A 22,147-nucleotide genomic window follows, 5' to 3' on the forward strand; every position below is an offset into this window, starting at 1 on the left:
AGAGTATTTCATCATTACCCATTACCACCACTGGAGGAATGTAATCAGAATAAAGAAAGGAAACTTAAAACCAGCCTATTTGGATGCATGTTGACAACACTAGTGACATTTTTCTAAGTGGTTAATGAATCTATTTGTAAGGTGAGGTTAGAGGGTTTTTTTTTTAATAGTTGTCATTTATCCACTATGTTATTTCAACCCATTTCCTTGGGAAATTAAGAGTTGTTGTATAGTTAGTGGCTCTATTTCAAATGTGTAGTGTTTTAAGTTGAACTAAATGAACTTAGCATAGCTCAGGTTAGGGACTCTGGAACTATTAGATACAACAAGAAGTAGATTACCTTAAAATGCCAAAGTTTTGGTTTCTGGTTTCTAAAGTTCTATTATTTTTAGCTGGTCCTGATATTTATGTGTTTAAATTACAGTTTACATTCAATATCACTTTGTATTAGTTTCAAGCACACAGCATAGTGGTTAGACAAACACTTGACAAAATATTCCCCCCGATTTTTCCAGTATCTCCCTGGCACTGTGCATAGTTGTCACAGTGTTACTGGCTAGATTCACTACGCTGTACTTCACATCCCTGTGACTGTTTTGTGACTGCCAATCGGTACTTCTCCGTCCCTTCACCTCTTTCACCCAGCCCCCCACACCCCCTCCCCGCTGGCAGCCATCAGTCCGTTCTCTGTGTCTGCGAGTCTGTTTCTGGGTTTTTTTTTTTTAATGTATTTATTGATTATGCTATTACAGTTGTCCCATTTCCACCCCTTCACACAACTCCATCCTGCCCACCCCCTCCCTCCCACATTCCCCCCCTATAGTTCATGTCCATGGGTCATACTTATAAGTTCTTTGGCTTCTACATTTCCTACACTATTCTTACCCTCCCCCTGTCTATTTTCCACCTATCATCTATGCTACTTATTCTCTGTACCCTTCCCCCCTCTCTCCCCCTCCCAATCCCCTATTGATAACCCTCCATGTGATCTCCATTTCTGTGGTTCTGTATTTTGTTTGTTTATACTGGTTTTTAGAATACCACATGATTTCACTTATACGTGGAATCTAAAGTTTTATTATTATTTCCATCCCTACGATAGCTGATGTGTTTCATTAGCTAGAACATCACGTATCTGAGTATTTGGAAACCACTTCTGTTTTATTTCCCAACAGGAAAAGTCTGCAGTCCTTCATAAATCAAGGAAGAAGTCAAAAGAACAACGTATATCAGATGATTCTGGCTTTATTTACCCTTACAACGACCTGCTGGTGTGGGCCGTGCTAATGAAACGGCAGAAGATGGCCATGTTCTTTTGGCAGCATGGAGAGGAGACCACGGTTAAGGCGGTGATTGCTTGTATTCTCTACCGAGCCATGGCCCGTGAGGCCAAGCAGAGCAACATGGTGGACGATGCCTCGGAAGAGATGAAAAATTACTCAAAGTAGGAGTTCTCCCTTCATTACATGCTAAACATCGACGGTTCTCAGAATGCTTAGACAATTTCATCTCCCTCACCTTAGAACTTGTGGGATGAGCGGACCTGTTGCCAGGCGTTCCTTGCACTCTCCTATAAATAAAGTTCTTCAGGATTTTTAAGGAGCTTTGGGAATAAAGGGAAGGGAGATAGCCTTCCAGTCAGGGGGCTTGGGTTCTGGTCCTAGGCCAGCCATTCACTAACTGGGCAAGTGAGTTGACTAGGTTTTGGGACCTCAGTTTCTTTGCTGCCAAATGTTCAGTTAATGATTTTGAAAGTCTCTCCCAACTCTCAAACTCTTTGATCCTAAGTTAAATTAAAACTTGTGGTTTACTTCAAGTATCTCTCAAGTAGAAAAACAAATAAATTTATTATGTATTAAAAAACCAGAGCGAGATAGAAAAGTTAGAAATGTCTTCGATTTTTTGATTATGAAAGTGTCATAATAGTGAGGAAAAAAGAGAAGCGGGAGTTAATAGAAACAAATTTATAATTTTGATTAAAAAAGTTCTAGAGAATGACAGCAACTACTTTTTAGAGGGAACAACCCCCCAGAAAACTCCAGAAAATGTCTCCAGGTCTGACTTCTTCCTTAAGTCGTCTATGTATTTTATAAAATCTTTTTAAAAAAGGAGTTACACAATATCCTTTAATTACCAGTCAGTTTGAACAGTATTTTCTATAAAAAATTCTGTAGGAGGTCTTATTAGGGAGCCCCAAACCAAGCTATACAGAGCCTGTTTTGTGGGGTGAAGAGCCTTCTCCCCACTTGTAGCTCAGACGCTCCTGGTGTAAACCAGATTCCACCTGCCACAGTGTGAGTAAGCCACTGCCTGCCCCCTCCCCCCATTTCTTCAGGAAAGGGACAGCAATTCATTTCCCGAGCAGCAATCCCTCTAAAGTGGCTTCTGCAAACATGAAGCTGCTGTTTGCTCTTTTGTGTTGGTCTTTTTCTGAGTCTCGTGTGTAATCTTTGTGAATGTGTCTGGGGCTCTCACCTGTGTTTGTGTTCCCTGCTCACCCCGGGTCACCGCAGACAGTTTGGCCAGCTTGCCCTGGACGTGCTGGAGAAGGCATTCAAGCAGAATGAGAGAATGGCCATGAAGCTGCTGACCTACGAACTCAAGAACTGGAGCAATTCCACCTGTTTGAAACTGGCTGTGTCTGGGGGGTTGCGGCCCTTTGTTTCGCACACGTGCACCCAGATGCTGCTGACAGACATGTGGATGGGGCGCCTGAAAATGAGGAAGAACTCTTGGTTAAAGGTACTTTACTTGCTTTTTAGAGTTTCATCTTAGTTTAGTCTGAAGGGCTGTACTCTTGAGCTCATTTTCCCCTTGTTCCAGAGGGTATCTTCAGAAAAACAGTTTGTATCTTTGATTCTCGCAGATGAGCTGGGAGCTCTCCAGGGGGACCTGACAACTACTTCACCTCCCATGGCCACAGCTTCTTTTACAGAGTGGGGAATTGTAGCAGCTCTGTCCTTCACAAAGGCGAACTTGTGAAGTTTGCTGCAAGACGTTAAACACACGCAACATTTTGTTAGTAGTAAACTTGTCCCTGATCATTATGACAGAAGTAAAAGAGATTTTGTAAGTGAAATTTTCCTCATTTTAAGAGTACTAACCGATAATAAAGGAAATAAAGTCAGCCATTACTATTATTCTGTTCGTTCAGTGTCACGTTTCAGGGAGTAAATTGCTGTTTTATAAAGCTGCCCTCAAATACAATTGTTTACACCGCTATCTCCAAATTCTTCTATTCCATTACAGTTTAGCCTCACCTCTCATCTTGAATTATCAAGAGTAGTTTAGTAACTGCCAATGGCATTAAACTTAGACATTAAACCTAAGTCTACAACATCACGTTGTGGTTAAGCTTGAGGAGTGCGTGTGCTTATGAAACTGGAAAAGGGATAACACCTAATCTTTACGAACTGCATAAAACTTGTATATTTGGGGTTTATTCTTTTTAGAGTTGTTAAAAATATAATGTTTCCCAAGTAAAATGACAACACTTTTGGGGGATATACTATAGAAAACAAAGAAATAAAAGGTATGAGACATAAAATATGTAAAAGAGCTCGCACATTTTAATTCTACTAATGAGATTTCAGAAATAAGAGAAAAATCAGTCATAAATTATTCCACATAGTTCCTCTGTGTGGACAAAGGGATGACCCACGTCCCTGGTGGGACAGAGTGGGATGTTGTGTGATTTCATTCCACTACTCGAGATGGTGTGCAATTTAAAACTTATGAATTGTTTATTTCTGGAATTTTCCATTTGATATTTTTGGACAGTGGTTGACTGTGGGCAACTGAAACCATAGAAAGTAAAACCATGGATGTGGGGGGAATATTATCTATGTATTTTAAGATGTTAAAATGTGTGTATGCATATCAATTTTTCTCTTTTTACTTTTTTACAAAAATTGGGTCATGCTATGTTTTCCTATAATTAGCTTTTTCCCCCACTTAATATAACTTGGATATCTCTCCATCATAGTTAAAATTGTGTTTGTCTTTTAAAAATATTTATTTATTTATTTGAGAGAGAGAGAGAGAGACAGAGAGAAAGATCGATTTGTTGTTTCACTCATTTATGCATTCATTGGTTGCTTCTAGTATGTGCCCTGACTGGGGATTGAACCCACAGCCTTGCTGTACCAGGATGACCCTAAGCACCTGAGCTCTGCAGCCAGGATACTTTTGTTTTTTTGATGGTTGTATGGTATGTCACTGTTAGGTTGTCCCACGCCAGTTATTCCTCTACATGTGTACATTTGTGTTGACACCACTTTCTTCTTATGACAAATAACCCTGCAACAAACACCCCTATCCACATGTGCTTGTGTTCATGAGTGTTTCTGAGGCAGATGCTTCTAGAATTGGAATCAATGCGTTAAAAAGTGTTTATAGAATCAGGGTGTCGGTTGAATTGGTGATGGGCCTGACATTTTATATGCACAGAAACCTTAATTTTACTATTTGAATAATACTGTAACTTGTTTAACCCCTACTATGTATCTTGCTTTGTTTCCTTTTAAAGATCATCATAAGTATTCTTTTACCTCCCACCATTTTGACGCTGGAATTTAAAAGCAAAGCGGAGATGTCACACGTCCCCCAATCCCAGGACTTCCAGTTCACGTGGTCTAGTGGTGACCAGAACCCCAGCAGTGCCAGAGAAAATGCTTGTACGGTCAGTGCCATACTGCAGTAACTGGGTATTGACTGCGACCAAATGCACACACACACAGAGTTTATTTACTCGGCAATCGCAAGCCCATTCTAGAACGGTCAAGTATGGCATATGTGATACTCCTAATTAACCCCTATGTATGGTTAAGCAAACTATCCCTTTTGTGCCCCAAAGCACAAATCACAGACTTTATTATGTCTTGACAGGTGCTTAACTTTTCATGTTGCTTTGTGACTACCAGAGTAAATATTTCTGCAAAACTACAATGAGCAATGCCTCATATCCTTAAAAATCTTTAATTATAAAGTTGCCGGTTTAGAATTTGCATCAATCTTTACTGTTCTACTCCAAATTTTTTTTCATTTTTTTAATATTTTGTGGCTGAATAGTTTTACTTGAGTTCCCAGGTGTATACTCTTTCCTGCGTAACTTCAGCTATTTCTCTTTCAACCCATTTTCACTGCAGAGTCTCTAGTGTGCTGTCTGTGGGTATATATTTTATTTTTATTTCTCAATGTGTATCATTGCTTATAAAATTATCATTTACTGCGAGGTGGTAGAAACATCTCCTCTGGTACTTAATCCTTTAATGAGGCATCTTTAGCTGGCATCTTGGTCTGACATGCTTTTTTACTTAGGGGGTATTTGTTGTAACATTAAAAAATAGTAGATAAATATGAAATGGAAAACGGTTGATTATAAATTTGTGATTGGTTAATGCCTTGGTCAGATCAATTAGATGTTTTGACTGTCATGCCTGTTTGGGTATGTGTGTGTTTCTCTCCTCTCCCCTCCTTCCCTTCCTTGCTTCCCTCCTACCTTCCCTCCCCTTGTTTTTCCCATCCTCCTCTCTCCCTCCCTTCCTTCCTTGCCTAAGCATGGTAGTTCCAAAGGCAAAATAACTTTGCCATGAGAAAATAAAATCTTTCTAGTTGCCAGCTGCTTGAAAGCATGACTTTTGATGATGTGAGCTTTCTCACAAAAAAATTATAGCAAGATGGCAGAATGGATTCACTAGGGGAAGAAGAGAAGCCTTCTCACTGGGGATCAGTAGGTGAAGGTTAGGGATTGGAGACTGCTTCATGATTGAGGTGGCAGTTGAACTGTGACTTGAGGGTATGGAAAAGGAACATAGCATTTCAGTGGGAAAGAAACTGGTAAGTAGGGGCCCAGAGGCAGGACATGCAAGGCTTATACAACGCATCCTGAGTTGTATGGAAGATGGTATGTAGAGGCCCCGGAGGCAGGACATGCAAGGCTTATACAAGGAATCCTGAGTTGTATGGCATGGCTAGAGCCAGGTTCTAGTGGACGTGGAACAAAGAAGGAATATTTGCAGGTGCGGCTGGGAAAATAGAGTGAGGCTAGATCGTGGAGACTCTTGTATATCCTATGAAGGAACATGGTTTTTATTCTGTAGGTAATGGTGAACCAGTGAACATATATGACCAGAGAAGCAAGGTGACCTGACCATTAGGAAAATTATTCTTCCTCAAGTGTATAGGATGAGGTAGCAGGAAGACCGCTGGAAGAAGGGAGAGAATAGGCTAGTGTAACTAACCATCCAGGTGAGAAGTAATAGGGGTTTTATCCAATGGGCATGGAGAAGAAAAGACAGATTTTATGTGAAGAGCCAAATAGGGCTTGAATATGGCACATGGGCAGGAGGGAAACAGCAAATATGATTGAGGAATTGATGGTTAAAATAAGACTGTCTTTAAAAAGACACAGGGATGACTGGGAAAAGAGCAGGTTTCAAAGGGGAGAGATGAGCTTAGTCTTGGACATATTGCTAAGTCACAATAACAGTACTTTAAAAAGTTGAATAATATATTTTTATCAGAGTATCATTAAGTGGAAATAGTGACAGTAATATAATGGAAAATAGATGTGAATTGTAGTAGAGCTGATTATTATAGTTATAATTTTTTTCTGTGGGCTGGGCCTGCTGGTATCAGATTTCTGTTTGAGAGACAAAAAGAGGAGGAGAGGGGAAGGGAGGGAAGAGAGAGAGGGAGAGAGAGAGAGAGATTGGAGTAGAATAAAAGCTCAGAAAAATATATTTGTGTTTACCTTATTCTAAGAGGAAAAAAATCCTGAATTAAATTTATATTCCCATATTTCGTTCATCATGGGAGCTGATGTCTCTGAATTCAACTCAGAGTTAAGATCAATGAACACTTTACAATCCACACCAAAATGCTAAGAATAGTTAAGGACCTAACGAAACACCCCTATAAAAAATAATAAGGGAGCCCTGGCTGGGGATGGCTCCGCTGGTTGGAGTGTCTCCCTGTAAGCTAGAGGACACCAGTTTGATTGACGGTCAGGGCCCGTGCCCACGTTGCCAGCTCGATCCCCAGTGGGGTTGTGTGTAGGAAGCAGTTGATCTGCGTTTCTCACATCACTGTTTTTCCCTCTCTCTCTCTTCACTTCTCTCTTGAATGAGGATACAATAAACCTTTAAAAAATAGTAAGGTAAATTATTTAATAACAGGTCATTACTTAAATTGCATTCTGGAGTCTTTCTGCAGTGGTATTAATGTCATTAAAATCATAGTAAATGATGACTTCGTAATGCATTCTAAGCCATTTTAACTGTGGCTGGTTCAAACCTGTCAGGAACCAGGTCCCTTCCTACACTTCTGAGTCACAACCCCAATTCTGCTTCCCATGTGATGTGAGTGCCATTCACACCAGCCACTGACCTAACCCATCTAGATGCTCGAGGCTTCAAAAATTGCATTTTCCTACAATTATATGGACAACAAACAAAACTTGGTTTATTTCTTGGCTTGAAAAGTCTTATGGGTCTGACATTTCAGAGAGAGCTTTTGTGGATGAGTTGAAGAAATATACGAGTCTGAGAACACTTCTTTCTTCTTATTTAATTAAAAAAAAATCACAAAAGTAATGCATTTCCTGCTTAAAAATTAAAACCACACAAAACTATAAAATGGGGTGAAATCTTGTTGCCTTCTTTTTCACCATTTCTAAGTTTCCTCTTCTCAAAAGCAACCAGGCTACAGGTGCCTTTTTTCTTTTCTTTTGTTCTTAGCAGATATTATTCTATTGGTACTTTGAATGATTTTGTACACATGCTGTGAAGAATTGGTAGAGGTTTGATAATATACTTATTACCCAGATAAACTTATTTGATTCTGTGTTGTTAAGGAATATGACCTGTTTTGTTGTTTGTCTGACTTTTTAAAAAATTAAATCTACTGGGGTGACACTGGGGTCCTACAGATTTCAGGTGTACATCTCTATGATTCATGATCTGTATATTGCATCGTGTGCCCGTCACCCAAAGTCAAACTATCTCCCATCATATAACTGGCCCCCTTTATGCTTTACCAACACCCCACTCCCTTCCTCTGGTCACCACCATGCAGTTTTCATTTCTTTCCCTCCCTCTTTCTAAAGTCTCTTCTGTGCGGACACCTGTGTAGTCACATTCACGCCACCACTTCTCTGCCACACAGATACTCATTGCTTATCATCTGTAAGGGTTAATCCCTTTGAGCTGACACACAACTTTTGAGAAACTGATGGAAGATCTGATGCTTTCTCTAGAAAAATACACATACAACACAGAACCTTGCATATGCTCACAGGATGTTTAAGGAACTCCAGAAGCCCAGAGTCCGTGAGCTTCGGGTGAACAACCTCTGGTGTGAATGAGCGGAGAAGCTCTTGCAGCCAGGATCCTGAAACTAATGCTGTGCCCAGCTCTCCTACGAGTTGGGGGAGATGCATTATCACTGCGTCCATCTTGTCCTGCTATGTCAGGGAAATATCAATAGCATTGTTTACTGGTGCATGGGGATTTTATGAAATCCTTAGGTTCCCAATACTGGTAAAGGAGATGAATAGAAGAGGAACAGGGACCGTTTAAAAATCTTTGGTACTACCCTTAGTGTGAGTAGGTTTGATTACCAGAGACTCAGCCTGCTTTTCAGGAATACCCTGTCAAACCTTGTCAGAGATTTATATAGTACATGTAGTATTTTTCCTTTAAAGAATAAGATTATAATTTGGTGGGTGGGCACCCAATTAATTTCTAATGTATTTATTCTATATGTTTGTTATATTTGGGGGGTATTTGCTTATGTCAATGCTTTAGTTAAGCCCCTGACAATAAATTGTCTATTTTACAGAAAGTCTGTGATACGGAAAGGGGCCCCGATGAGAAACTGGATGAAAATCAGCACTTTGTTTTAAGGAGTGGTCCTCAGATCCTGCCACTGACCAGTAAGGTCTATGAGTTCTACAGTGCCCCAATCGTCAAGTTTTGGTTTTATACGGTTAGTTTCACTGTAACAATTTAAGATGGTTAATAGCTAAGGACAACATTGATAATGATAATATGCATGATTTGCCAACTTCTGGTAAAATGTAGAATTGCAGTTAAAAAATGGGGTAATGACTAAGGAGGTAGGAAAGAAGACCAGAGGGAGGTGAGTAAGGGTTAGACCTTTACTCACCTCCAAATTTGGGAGAGAAAGAACAAGCATTTTATTCTTTTTTGAGTGCTTTCTCTTAGCAAGCTGGGACTGAGCCTCAGGGAGCTTGGCGACACAATGAAATGAACAACAGTGGTTGTAGAATTAAATGATGGGGCGGATTCTTTTTTCTTTTTGGACAAAAAACTTAGCAGTTTAGTCGATTTTTTTCTTTGTGGGAATAATGTGTAATACAGCCCCAAAATGCAAGTGTTATTTTTGTTTTCAAGGTATATGTTTATAAATATATAGAGCACAATAAAAATTGTGGAAATTTAATAATATGAACAAATACTAAATCTGTTATGGGTAGTAGAGATACAGAGAAAGCATGAAGTATACTTTAAATGTGTAGAGTGCTTTTCACTTTTATTGAATAACATTATTTTTCTAATGTTTATACTTAAATTGCTCATGGCTAAGATTTTGTATTTTTTCTTCTCTTTTATTATTTTTTTAATGGCTGTTACTCAAGGATATGTTTACTGATTTTAGAGAGAGGGAAGGAGGGAGGAAGAGAGGGAGAGAGACATTGACGTGAGAGAGAAACATCGATGGGTTGGCTCCCCGGTCATACCTGCAACCTATGTATGTGCCTGGATCCAGCACCAAACCCGCAACCTTTTGGTGTGTGGGATGGCACTCCAACCAGCTGAGCCACCTACCTGGCCAGGGCAAGATTTTGTGTTTTTAAAAACATTTGAATTGTGACTCTCAGAGGATATTTATCTGAATGTGTTATATTTCAAAATATTTACTTGTCAACTACACACTGATTTTATATACTTACTGAATAAGTATATAGCTCTAAATAACTTTCACCTGTTTTCAACAGTCAAATCTTCTTTCAAATGATATTTTACCATTTTATGAATATGTAATAAAATGTTCCAGAAACTCTTATAGTAGCTCAAGAATTTTAACCATAATCACATCATTGGGAAGAGTATTCAAGTATTTCTTTCCATAGAAATTTACAAGTTATGGACTCACAGAGACAGGAGGAAAGGTAAACGAACAGAACAACAACAAAAATTCCTAAGAAATTGAACAAATAAGCCAGCCAGACCTGCCCCCAAACAGATGGTGAGCACAGGGATTTTAGTCTCCGCTAGGTTATGGGGTGTGTGCTTTATGGAAACAGTGTCTTCTTATAAGTGTTGTGATGAAAAAGCAAAAATGTAAACATTTCCAGATCCTTTTTAAAGAATTTGAAAAAATAAAAAGAGAAGCAATACCACCAGTCTCAACAGTGCTTTAGTGTCTGCCCACCATGAAACAATGACAAAAGTATAAAAAATCACCGCTTGATAGAACAAACTTATTAGCTTATGTCGCTAAGGGGCCATCGAGTGCACTCAGACATTGAGACGTGGACCTAGGGAAGTATAGAATTAATAGACATTACCTTAATTTTCTTATGCTTTTCTTCTACAGCTCCTTCACTCATAGACAGTACATTCAGAAGTGGTTTCAGCCATTCCCTATGCAGAACTAAACTTAGAAGACTGATAAGACTTAGGTGGAGCTCAAAAAAAATGTGAGAAATACGAATCCAAGTTAAAAATAATATTCTTGTGAGATGAACAGACATGTTCACACTCACACCCATTTTTCTCTCTACTGATCTGGGATTTTAATACAAGTGTTGGTCAGCTGGCATTGGGTATTGTCTCTGAAGCTACTTAAAGGGCTGCACCAACTCATGCATTGTTGGCGACCGTGGACACTGGTAAAGCCTCTCTGGTGGGCAGTTTAGTAATATGTATCACAGTTTTTAATGCGTGTGCTCAGCTATTTAATGCGTGTGCTCAGCTATTACTTCTGGGAACATATCTTTAAAAATTTTATTATTATTATTATTATTATTATTGTTTTTAAAGGGCTGGTGAGCGTCCACAGGACTCGAATGACCCTTGCAAGCAAGAGGGGTTATTAAGCGAAGCTTCAATCGAAGTACCCGCTGAGCTAAAGACGTGTTTTAAACACGTGTTTTCGTGTTTCTTGTTGAAGTTTACATGTGTGTGTCTGCTCAGCCCGGTCCTTGTCTGCTTGGCCTCCTCCGTCATGACCGTCGCTCACGTCCAGGGAATGTGTGTCTCCCTCACAGATGGTGTATTTGGCATTCCTCATGCTGTTCACTTACACTGTGTTGGTGGAGATGCAGCCTCAGCCCAGCGTGCAAGAGTGGCTCGTTATCATTTACATCTTCACCAATGCCATTGAGAAAGTCAGGGAGGTGAGCTATCCCTTCTCCCTCTGTCTTCTGCGCACCTCTGCTAGGTGTTCTGGGCTCTGGTGATGAAAATGGGCGGGTCCAGGGTGAGGGTGAGATGGACAATGCTGATCCTGAGCTGTGTGCTGCAGGGAAGGTATTGAGGAGAAAACCTCGGATGGTGATCCTTTATCCTTGCCAAACACTTTCTCTTGGTTGCTGCTCTTTGAAAACAGTTGTTTCCAAGGACATCTTAGTGTGTTTATGAGTCCTGGAGTGATGCTATCTAATTTTTATTAGACCTTCCAACTTTTGGATTTCCAGGAAATGGGTTTTTTGAAATGATTTTTTATTTTTAATTTACAGTGAACATACAATATAATATTTGTTTCAGGTATATAACTTACTAAATGATCACCCTGATAAGTACTATACATAGTTATTACAATATTATTGACTGTATTCCCTACGAGGTACTTCACATCTCCTGTCATTGTTCTGGAACAACCCATTCTTAATCCCTTCACCTTTTAATCCATTCACCTTTATCGTGCAGTTTCCCAATGCCCCCTCCCTCTGGCAATGACCAGTTCTGTGAGATTGTTTATTTTGTTCTTCAGATTCCACATATCCGTGAAATCATACGTTATTTGCCCTTCTCTGACTGGTTTCACTGAGCATAATACCCTCTAGGTCTGTCCATGCTGAAATGGGATTTTAAAATAGGATTGATTTTTCATAGCCCAGCATTACTTACATATTATCAGTTCATCTCAGAATGGCAAATAAGTGGTCAAAATTATACAATAGGTAAAGAGTTTATTTATAGCTTTTGAAAGATTCTGCTAATACCCTTGAAAATTCAAGCTGAAAAATCCCTCTGGGGCAAGTGGTCCAAGAAACGAAGTAGGACAAAGCTTTTGTTTTTACTTTGCAATGAGTTGCTTAAAAAATATTCCCATGCAGTTACAACGTAGTCACGTACAGTTATGACTTACACTGTTTTAGATGTCAATGTATGTGTATCTCTGTGCGTATACGTTTGCACACGTCGATTCTCTCCTAGAGCTAATGTGACCAGATTACAGAATTCTTTGGTTTCAAACCAGTCTTTTTTGTACTTGGTTATACCTCAAGAAATGAAATTATAGCTATATACGAGGCCTGTCCAGGAAAAATCCAGCCATTTTTTAATATAGTGAGAATGGCTTGCACGACATCTATGTAATTGGCAGCTAAGAAGAGTGGACTGGACTGTGTATGTGTGAACAATGACAACTTCACTGTACTAGTCAGTGGGGGTGGTAGATGCCATTGAGTGAGCATGTGTACTGTGTGGCTGCCGCATTCACAATGACTGAGTGAGTAGAGCAATGAAACTGCATCAGATTCTGCGTTAAGCTTGAACGTTCCTTTGCGGAAACTATTGGGATGATTCAGAAGGCCGCAGCTATGGGCAACTGATGATTGGCAGCTTCATGGTGACAACACGCCTGCTCACGCATCACGTCTTGTGCAGAATTTTTTTGGCAAAACTCCAAATCTCCCAGGTGACTCAGCTCCCCCACAGCCCAGATTTGGTGCCCTGTGACTTCTGGCTTTTCCCAAAACTAAAATCACCTTTGAAAGGGAAGAGATTTCAGACTGTTGATGAAATTCAGGAAAATATGATGCGGCAGCTGATGGGGATTGGGAGAACATTGTGAGGTCCCAAGGTGCCTACTTTGAAGGGGACTGAGGCATAACTGTCGTGTGTACAATGTTTCTTGTATCTTCTTCAATAAATGTCTCTATTTTTCATATTACATGACTGGATGCTTTCTGGACAGACCTCATAGACCCACTGCAATATTAAGTTTTAAAATGTCTTGGTGTTTCCCTGTGTTAGTTTAGGATAAATGAAAACTAGAAAAACCACTTTAATAAAAAAAACCTGTTTGGGGTTTCAAATATCTGGCTAGCACTAACAATGACATGAAAAAATTTTTATAGAATTGTTTAAATAATTATCCAAAGATATATTAAGTCTCCCAAATCCCTTATTATTTGGCTTCAAATTAGTCTTTAAATTAAGCAGTTGATATATTAAAGGTGATATTGATGAGACTCTAAAATTATACCTCATGCTTTACGTGTCCCCCTTCTTTTCTTCTTTTAGGTCTGTAGTTCCGAACCTGAAAAGTTTACTCAAAAGGTAAAGGTATGGATTAGTGAGTACTGGAACCTCATGGAAACGGTGGCTACTGGCCTGTTTTTGGTTGGTTTCGGCCTCCGGTGGGGCGACACTCCTCTGCACACAGCGGGGAGACTAATCTACTGCATTGACATCATATTCTGGTTCTCACGACTCCTGGACTTCCTCGCTGTGAACCAACATGCAGGTCCATATGTGACCATGATTTCAAAGATGGTGAGTACAGGCCTCTTGTGTACGCTGGTCTTCTTTTTAAAGCATCTGCCTGCTTTTATGGTTCACATTCAGTAGTTTAAATTTGTTTTCCCCTAATGCAAAGTTTGATGAGGGCCCATGGGGAGGCTGTCCTCTACTTAGTGACTCAGGGATCCTGAATCCTTTCATCTCGTGACATAGTGATGTCAGCCTGTGGCCTCTAAGGTCTCCTGTGACAAGGAATGAGTGGGATGGAGAAAGTCTAATGGCTTTTAACTGCTATGGGCAGGAAGTGACTGAAGTCACTGTCACTCCCTAGACCACTGGCCAGAATAGATCTCATGGCCCCAGCCCCATGGAAGGAAGGCTAAGAAATGAGAAATGTAGAGAAGCTCAGAATACTCATGGAATAATTGTGTCTGCCACGGTGAACACATGTGTTGAGTTGATGTACATTTAGCAAGTGAAATGAATCATATAAATGTGAAATGAATCATGTAAAAAACCTTTAAAATTGTAACACAAAGGTCTGTATTCTATAAGCTATCCTCTATGGTGCATTATAAAAACAAGGCTTACTCGGAATACAAAGACTAAGTGTTTGGGAGTTAGGAACCACTGGATTTAACAAACATCATTTCATAGCTGCTTTTTGCATTTTTCTTTTTGGTTCGTTTGGGGATCTCTGCTTTGTCAGGGTGCTCAGTAGCAGGAGGTCATCAGCAGATTCTTTGCCTGACCCAATCCATTTCTCAGACTCCAATCAGTTCTTGAAGATAATTGTGTGAATAAAGAACCATTTTACTGATTTCAGTATCCCTATTTTTTTTCTTCTCCTAACCTCTGGTCCGATTGATGAAAAGCTGGACACTAGTTATTCACAAGCTATTCATACTTCATTCCTTCTTAGAAAAAGAAGCACAGATCCTCTGTTGTTAGAATATTCATTCTATTCCATAGGCCACATTGACAGGGATACATAGTGTGCAGGGAAAACAAAATGGTTTAGTGCAAGGAAATGCAGCTGTGCGGGGACCAGGGTATTGGGGTCAACGACTAGACAGTCTTATTATTGGCAGGTATAATCAGGATGGTTGCTAGTGTTTTATTGTTTCAAATTTCCAATCTGCAGTAAAACTCTTGTTATGCGGTACTATTTCGCAGACAGCAAACATGTTCTACATTGTGATCATAATGGCCATAGTCCTGCTGAGCTTTGGGGTGGCACGCAAGGCCATCCTCTCGCCGAAGGAGCCCCCGTCTTGGAGTCTTGCTCGAGACATTGTATTTGAGCCATATTGGATGATGTATGGAGAAGTCTACGCATCAGAAATAGATGGTGCGTAGGAGATTTCATCTGCAGCAGAAATCGAACTTTTGTAGATAGTAAAATAAAAATCTGGAAAGTAATTATCTGAATCTTAAAAATTTCAAAAATTTATGGTATTCTAGTCCTGGCTGGTGTGGCTCAGTGGATAAAGCACTGGCCTACAAACCAAAGGGTTGCCGGTTCAACTCCCAGTTAGGGCACATGCCCGGGTTGTGGGCCAGGCCCCTGGTGTGGGGCACATGAGGGGCAACCAACATTGATGTTTGTCTCCCTTTCTTTCTTCCTCCCTTCCCCTCTAAAAATAAATAAATAACATCTTAAAAAAAACCCATTGTTAAAAAAATGTATGGTATTCTGCTAAGTTAATGTGCTAAATATTTGCTTATTATCACCAGACTGATTCATTTTATCTCATTCTTTTAAATTCTTTCTTTTTTTTTTTCATAGTTTGTTCAAGCCATCCGTCCTGTCCTCCTGGTTCTTTTCTTACTCCATTTCTCCAAGCCGTCTACCTCTTTGTGCAATATATCATCATGGTGAACCTGTTAATCGCTTTCTTCAAGTAGGTTATTTTAACTAAATGTGGTTATTCTGTTGCAATCCAAATGGGACAGGTGTTTTGAGTAAACTCACATGTATTTTGAGCATGTAACCTTTGGTGTTTGTGTGCTCCATATTTTGTTACTACAGTTTAAAATAAGGGCATGAAACTACGGTTAGAAGAGAAAAACCATACATAGAAAGTACAATAAAAGCAGAATGAAAGGAAATCATGCCCTGTAATTAAGTAATAGTTGGAACCATGGCAACATAACAGTTGATGAGGTTGACAGCTGGTAGAGGAGTACTTGGTATCCTTTGTTCAGTCTCGGCCTGCGTAGCTCATTTTGTCTTCTCTTCTGCATCAGTCTTCACTTATTCTCAGTCTCCTGTTCTGGGGCATCTTCCCCTCAACCCCTTAACATTGGAACGCCCCTGGGACCAGACCTCGCTTGTCTTTTGTTTATGCTTTGTGTGGTGCTCTTGGTCAGTTTGCTTTATATGCTGACAAATCCTAACTTATATCTCCAGCCCCATTTTTCCCCTGGAACTTCAGTCCTGTAGATCCAACTGCCCCCTTCCATTGCCAGTCAGATATATGATAGATTTCTAAAATTTTAAAGGTTCAAATCCTTGATCTCCCCTCTTTCCCAACATGTATTTATTTTACTTGTAGTCTCCCAAATCTGTGACACAGACCACAAGTGTCTGTCTGTCAAAGTTCCATCTTCTCGCTTGATCAAACCAAACCCCTTGTAGTACTTCTAACTCCAAACTGTCGGGAATGCCCGTTGACTCTGCCTTCAAATAGATCACCAATCCAGCCACCTCTCACCGCCTCGCTGCTCCCGCAGAGCCTCCTCATTTATTTCTCTGCTTCTGCCTTTGGCCCTGTATTCTGTTGTGAACACAATGACCCTTTACTAACATACATCAGATGATGTCACTCCTCGGCTCTAAGTTCTTTAATGGTTCCCCATTTCCCTCCTGGTGGAAGTCGAAGTTCCTACCATGCCCAAGGGGGCCCCATGTAATTGGGCTCACCCTCTACCTCTCAGATCACACATTACACTACTCTTCCCCTAATTAGTTTCTCTCCAAGCACACAGACCCCTCGTAATTTTTCAAGCAACACAGGTGTGCCTGCATTTGCTTTCCCGTCTGTCTGGAACGCTCCCAGAGCATTCCAGAATGCTCCTCTGGCTTCTCTACTGGAATATAGGCTCCTCAAGGACACTTCTTCTTCCTTATGAATTTATCCCAAGCACTGTTAAAATAAGAAAAGGGAAATCAATGCATGGAATCTAAGCAAAGAAAGTGGAGAAGATAAAGGCCGGAGGGAGGCAAAATGACTTAAAAAAATGCATAGCTAAAAAATGACTTGCATGCCATGGAGGTGACCCACCTTCCTGCTTTTTACAAGATTACGTGGTAGCTGTTATCACTTCTAGCTCCCACATTTTATGAACTTTAAATTTTGTTGGTGTTTAGCTATTATAGTTATTTTTTTTGATATACCAAGTAATATTAAGAGAAAGGCACAAGATTTTTTTTCTCAAAAAACATCAGGTGTGAAGAGAGGTTGGGAAATCTTCACCTAGTCCACTTTTCTCACTTGGAGGTGAACCTGTGAAAGACCAAACACCCCGAGAAAGCCGCAATCCGACTGCTTGCCCAGGGGCCCTGTCTAGCTGCTTCATACTGACAATCACCAGGAACCTGAAATTCACTCGGAATGTCTTCACCTGTGGTGGACAGGCCGCAGTCACACTTGGAAGGGCAGTAGCATGTAATCCGGGGGTCCTCCGACTTGCCGGTAGCTACCTGCATACAAATTGCTGTAACGTCCGCCTCTAGAGTTTTTAACTCAATAGATCCGGGGTCGGGCCCAAGAATGTATGCATTTCCGGCACGTTTTTAGGCGATGCCATTGCTTCTGGTTCCACACTTTGAGAACCACTGTTAAAAATCAGTCATTTATTTCCTTCATCTACTTTATGGACCAAGTGAAATGTGCCCCCTCCTCTTATCTTAAACCAGCCTTTTCTAGGACAGTCCTGCCTCCTTTTCTTTAGTATTACTCCAGTTTAGAGTTGCCTATATTTTTATTTGATAAATTTGGCTGCCCTACTCAAGTACTTCTCTGCCATCTTTCTCTGCAGGGACTCAGTTTTACATTAGCCTAAGTGATGTGTTAAGATGGACATTCTGTTGTGCCATAGCTTCATCATGCTATCAACTTAAAGCTAAGCAGTTAAGGATAATATATTGTTTTAGAATAAGTGAATAGCCGTACCACCCACCAGAACTTCCATCAAAAGCTTTATAATATCAGGCCCTGGCTGGTGTGGTTCAGTGGGTTGAGCAACGGCCTGCAAACTGTAGGGTCACTGGTTCGATTCCCGGTCAGGGCACGTCCCGGTCAGGACATGTGCCAGGGTTGCTGCCCACGTTCCCAGTTGGGGGTGTGGGAGAGGCAACCTATTGATCAATGTGTCTCTTGAGGATTGATGTTTCTGTCTCTCTTTCTTCCTCCCTTCCCCACTCTCTAAAAGTAAATAAATACAATCTTTAAAAAAGTTTTGTAATATCAGGATATTTATTGCACTAGCTGCATATGATAATTGATTCAATTAAAGGAAAAATCCAAGGTGGCCTATCAATAAGCAGCTGCTTTCATTGCAAAGTTCATCTAAATAATATATGTAGGGTTATTCTAGCAGCTCTCCTATTTGACTTTAGGAGAATCTCTTCATAAAGTTAGGGATGTAGAGGAACATGAAAGCTGTTTACTGTGAATGATGAATTATGGACTGAAAAGAGTTTATGTGAGGAGATGGTAAACCGAGAACAGTGTTAAGTTCCAAAGGGCAGTTTCTGTTCATTGCATTTAAAATGTTAGCCTTTTCTTCTCTTTGACTGTAATTTCTACCTTTTGCTTATTATTCTGATTAGCATATTTTATTATAGAAGGTGATTAATGTATTTTGTTTGGTGGGAGAAGAATTAGAAATGCCATGGATATTTTTATTGGCTAATTGCTGAAATGCCAGGCAGATCAATTGTAAAATATGGAAAATAAACAAAACTCTTATATTTCAGGATTCCGTATTACAACATTGTCCCTCTCTTATTACAAATTACAGTAATGTTTACATAGATATGAAATCCATCTCAAATAAACTGTGGAAATACAATCGCTATCGCTACATCATGACCTACCACGAGAAGCCGTGGCTGCCCCCGCCTTTCATCCTGCTGAGCCACGCTGGTCTCCTCCTTCGCCGTCTCTGCCATCATCGAGCTCCACGGGACCAAGAAGAGGGTGACGTTGGGCTAAGTAAGTATTTTTTTTTTTTTAGGAGGAAGAGAGTAAAGAGTGGACACTCAAGGTGAAAACACACCCGAGTGTTGTCAATTAAATTCAGGGCACAGGATAGAAGGCTCTGGGAGTATCGGCTGAGGGGCTGGGTCTAAGTAAATATTAATACACTGTCATTGTGTGGTCACAGTACATTTTGCTAAGATAAACTGATACTTTGACAGAAAGGAATAGGTAGGAACAGAATCCCTGTTTGAATGTGTACAGGCTTTATGGCTCCTGGCATACCTGTGTTTTCTCTGTTGTCCTGGAAACTCATGGTCTGAGGAAAATAGATAAGTAACATCTTTTGCTTAACCTCACAGCCAGTCATGGCCCTCTTGTTCTGTAATCTGCAGCATGGAGGTGAATCTGAGTGGATGTTTCACATGTTCAAGAACTGCAGCTCGGGATGCAGCAGCGTGGGCTCTCTCTCGCTCTCTCTGCAAAGCTTAACTCTGCATATTCTGAGATTTCCTAGTTTATTTTGCTTAGCCATCTCTCGACTGCATGATATATGACTGTCATACCAATTGTCATAAGAGAACTCTCCTTATCGTGATTTTACAGGTCTTCTGCTGTGGTTCCTCTCAAGCAATCCCACAGCTGATACCAGGCCCCTTTCTAGACGATTTCTAGAGATAGATGAAATTGGGGGCACAAATCCACAATTCTTTTCCCCAAATTCCAAAGTCCAAAGTACCTCTGAAAATAGAGTCTTTTTCTTCACAAGTTGTGGGGAGACTCATTTGGGTAGAAGCGGCTTGTGAGACTAATGAACGTGAACCCACTTACTCCTTTACCCCATGTAGTGTGAATATTCATCAGTTTTGTTGCAAAAAATTGTCATGTGTTTGATACTGGGACTGCTCCAGCCCCAGCTACGGGCTTTACTTCATTATGGTATATAACTCTTTTACTTTTCTAAGACTAGAAACAAATCTGAATTCTACAGCCTATCTGGTTCCAGGAGTTTCAGTTATGGGGGTGTGGAGTATTTGTACATTTTAGTGAGCCCTTAGGGGGACAGAGGCTACTGCAAGGCTGACAGGGTGATAATGCTTTTGTTCCTGGTAGTTGTGTGAAGTATTTTTCTCCTCTTGAGTCACTTAGGAGATTTTCTTTTTCTTTTTCATTTCTTCCCCCACAAGAGAATCAGTCTTTACAAGGAAGCCAAAGCACAAATGAAGTTAATGTAAAGGCTTATAATTGGCCCTGGCTGGTGTGGCTCAATGGATTGAGTGCTGGCCTGTGAACCAAAAGGTCGCTGGTTTGATTCCCAGTCAGGGCACATGCCTGGGTTGTGGGCCAGGTCCCCAGTAGAGGGCATGCATGAGGCAACCACACATTGATGTTTCTCTCCCTCCTCCTTCCCTTCCCCTTTCTCTAAAAATAAATAAATAAAATCTTTAAAAAATTTTTTTTTAAAAAGCTTATAATTGTACTGTAATTCTTAGGCTTTTACTAGAGCTCCATCCAGTCATTGGCTGCAGGACCATTGAACCTAACAGATTGTGAACCACTTGAGAGATCCTAGAATTAAGTGTTCCTAGGATTTGGTCAGACTTTTTAACCCCATACAAAAGAATGTTTCCTGGTCTCCCCTTGGTCTGGGCTTATAGGATGATTCTGGTAAATTTTCTGTTCACTCCAAGCTCTGGAAAATACTTGAATTTTTGTGAGATTGCTTTCACTTCTCTGTATTGAGGATCAAGATTTTTGCACATGGGGCAGCAGTGCCACCTGGCGGACTGTCCCAAGAATGCTGCACAAGCTGCAGGCGGCACCTGTCAGTGGAACTGCTCTGTGGGCTGTTTGCTCTCAGGAATCCACAGGAGGTTCACATCATGACACGTGCAAAATTTCTCATCCATAGGAGATTCTTCAGTGCAAACAGGTATTTAGAGTTGGGGAGATACTGGATTTTGTTGGTGTTTGAAAGAGTCAGAAAACATTATGCGCTTGAATATTGTTTTCTTTTAGCTGTGTCTTTCAATTTAAAATTAATACTTTTATCTCTTATTTTGTGGGAAAGTAATGGAACACTTTCACTTTTAATAAATTCTGGAGAACTCTAATGGTTCTTTCCCCCTACTTTAAGTAAAATTATTGAAGGAAGAGAAACTTCCTCCTTTTTTTACCCTTTTTGTAACACCATTTTCATATTTTCCAAGTATTGGAAAATTGCCCAAAAGATGTATTTTCTGATTAGGTCAGAATGAGAGCCAAGTTAGTAGACAGAATCACTACTGAAGTTTGACATAGAATTGCACCACCAAATGATGTGTCTTTTAACGAGTTTCATTATAATTTTGTCAGGGAAGGTGGTTAGCCTCGAATGGCAATTGAATGGTAATAGTTTATCTCTTCTCCATAGAATGTAGTAGATACAAACTCAGTGTAACAAGGTAAAACTTTCTTACACTTACCAGGTTAATTTTAAAAGACTTTGACTTCTAGACTTGAAATTAACCCAGTTTATTTATTGCCATTTTGATTGATAAACATTTGGCAGGGAAGAAAAAGACAATCTGTTTTGGGGGAGTCAAAAGTTATACATGGATTTTTGACTGAGCGGGAGTTGGCTCCTTTAACCCCCTTGTTATTCAAGGGTCAATTGTAGAGTGAACTTTTGTTGATGGTAGAAACATTCTAACCTATTAAAATATTGAAGAGGAAGAGTCTTGTCCAGGTTGAGTCGTCTTGTCCACAGTGGTCATCTTCAAGTTCCCAAGCCTGTTAGTAGAACAAACAGGAAAGACCCAGACTGATGTTCCCAGTTGTTCCTGCACACTGCGTCTCCCTGGCATACAGTCTGACAAGCCAGCGCAGTTTTACCATACAAGCCACACGTCATCAAATTTCCACACAAGTGGAAGGAAAGCCACTCGCACATGGCATCCGTTTCCTATTAAAAGTGAATCATGGTTCTTTTCATGTAACATCCTTATTTCCACAGAACTCTACCTGAGTAAGGAGGATCTGAAAAAACTTCATGATTTTGAAGAACAGTGTGTAGAAAAATACTTTCACGAGAAGATGGAAGGTCTGAATTGTAGTTTGGAGGAGCGAGTCCGAGTGACGTCGGAAAGGTAAAAGATACGCGTATTTCCCATCCCCAAATT

At 40.3% G+C, this 22,147-nt stretch overlaps 1 protein-coding gene across 4 annotated transcripts in view; it reads left to right on the forward strand.

The window, feature by feature from the left end:
- TRPM6 (transient receptor potential cation channel subfamily M member 6) overlaps positions 1-22,147 on the forward strand; it is a 149,602-nt gene that overhangs the window by 84,627 nt on the left and 42,828 nt on the right. For all 4 annotated transcript variants that reach the window (XR_006654807.2, XM_045191439.2, XM_045191442.2 and 1 more), the window contains 10 exons: positions 1,177-1,445; positions 2,515-2,743; positions 4,530-4,682; positions 8,843-8,989; positions 11,298-11,426; positions 13,561-13,812; positions 14,956-15,130; positions 15,569-15,683; positions 18,808-19,001; positions 21,982-22,114. Coding sequence is in view for 3 of the 4 variants with exons in the window: in XM_045191439.2 (XP_045047374.2) it covers positions 1,177-1,445; positions 2,515-2,743; positions 4,530-4,682; positions 8,843-8,989; positions 11,298-11,426; positions 13,561-13,812; positions 14,956-15,130; positions 15,569-15,683; positions 18,808-19,001; positions 21,982-22,114 (1,796 nt within the window). In the remaining variant the exon portion in view is untranslated. The remainder of the gene's footprint in view (positions 1-1,176; positions 1,446-2,514; positions 2,744-4,529; positions 4,683-8,842; positions 8,990-11,297; positions 11,427-13,560; positions 13,813-14,955; positions 15,131-15,568; positions 15,684-18,807; positions 19,002-21,981; positions 22,115-22,147) is intronic.

The sequence above is a fragment of the Desmodus rotundus genome, chromosome 1, assembly GCF_022682495.2.
Source record: "Desmodus rotundus isolate HL8 chromosome 1, HLdesRot8A.1, whole genome shotgun sequence".
NCBI classification, from domain to species: Eukaryota; Metazoa; Chordata; class Mammalia; order Chiroptera; family Phyllostomidae; genus Desmodus; species Desmodus rotundus.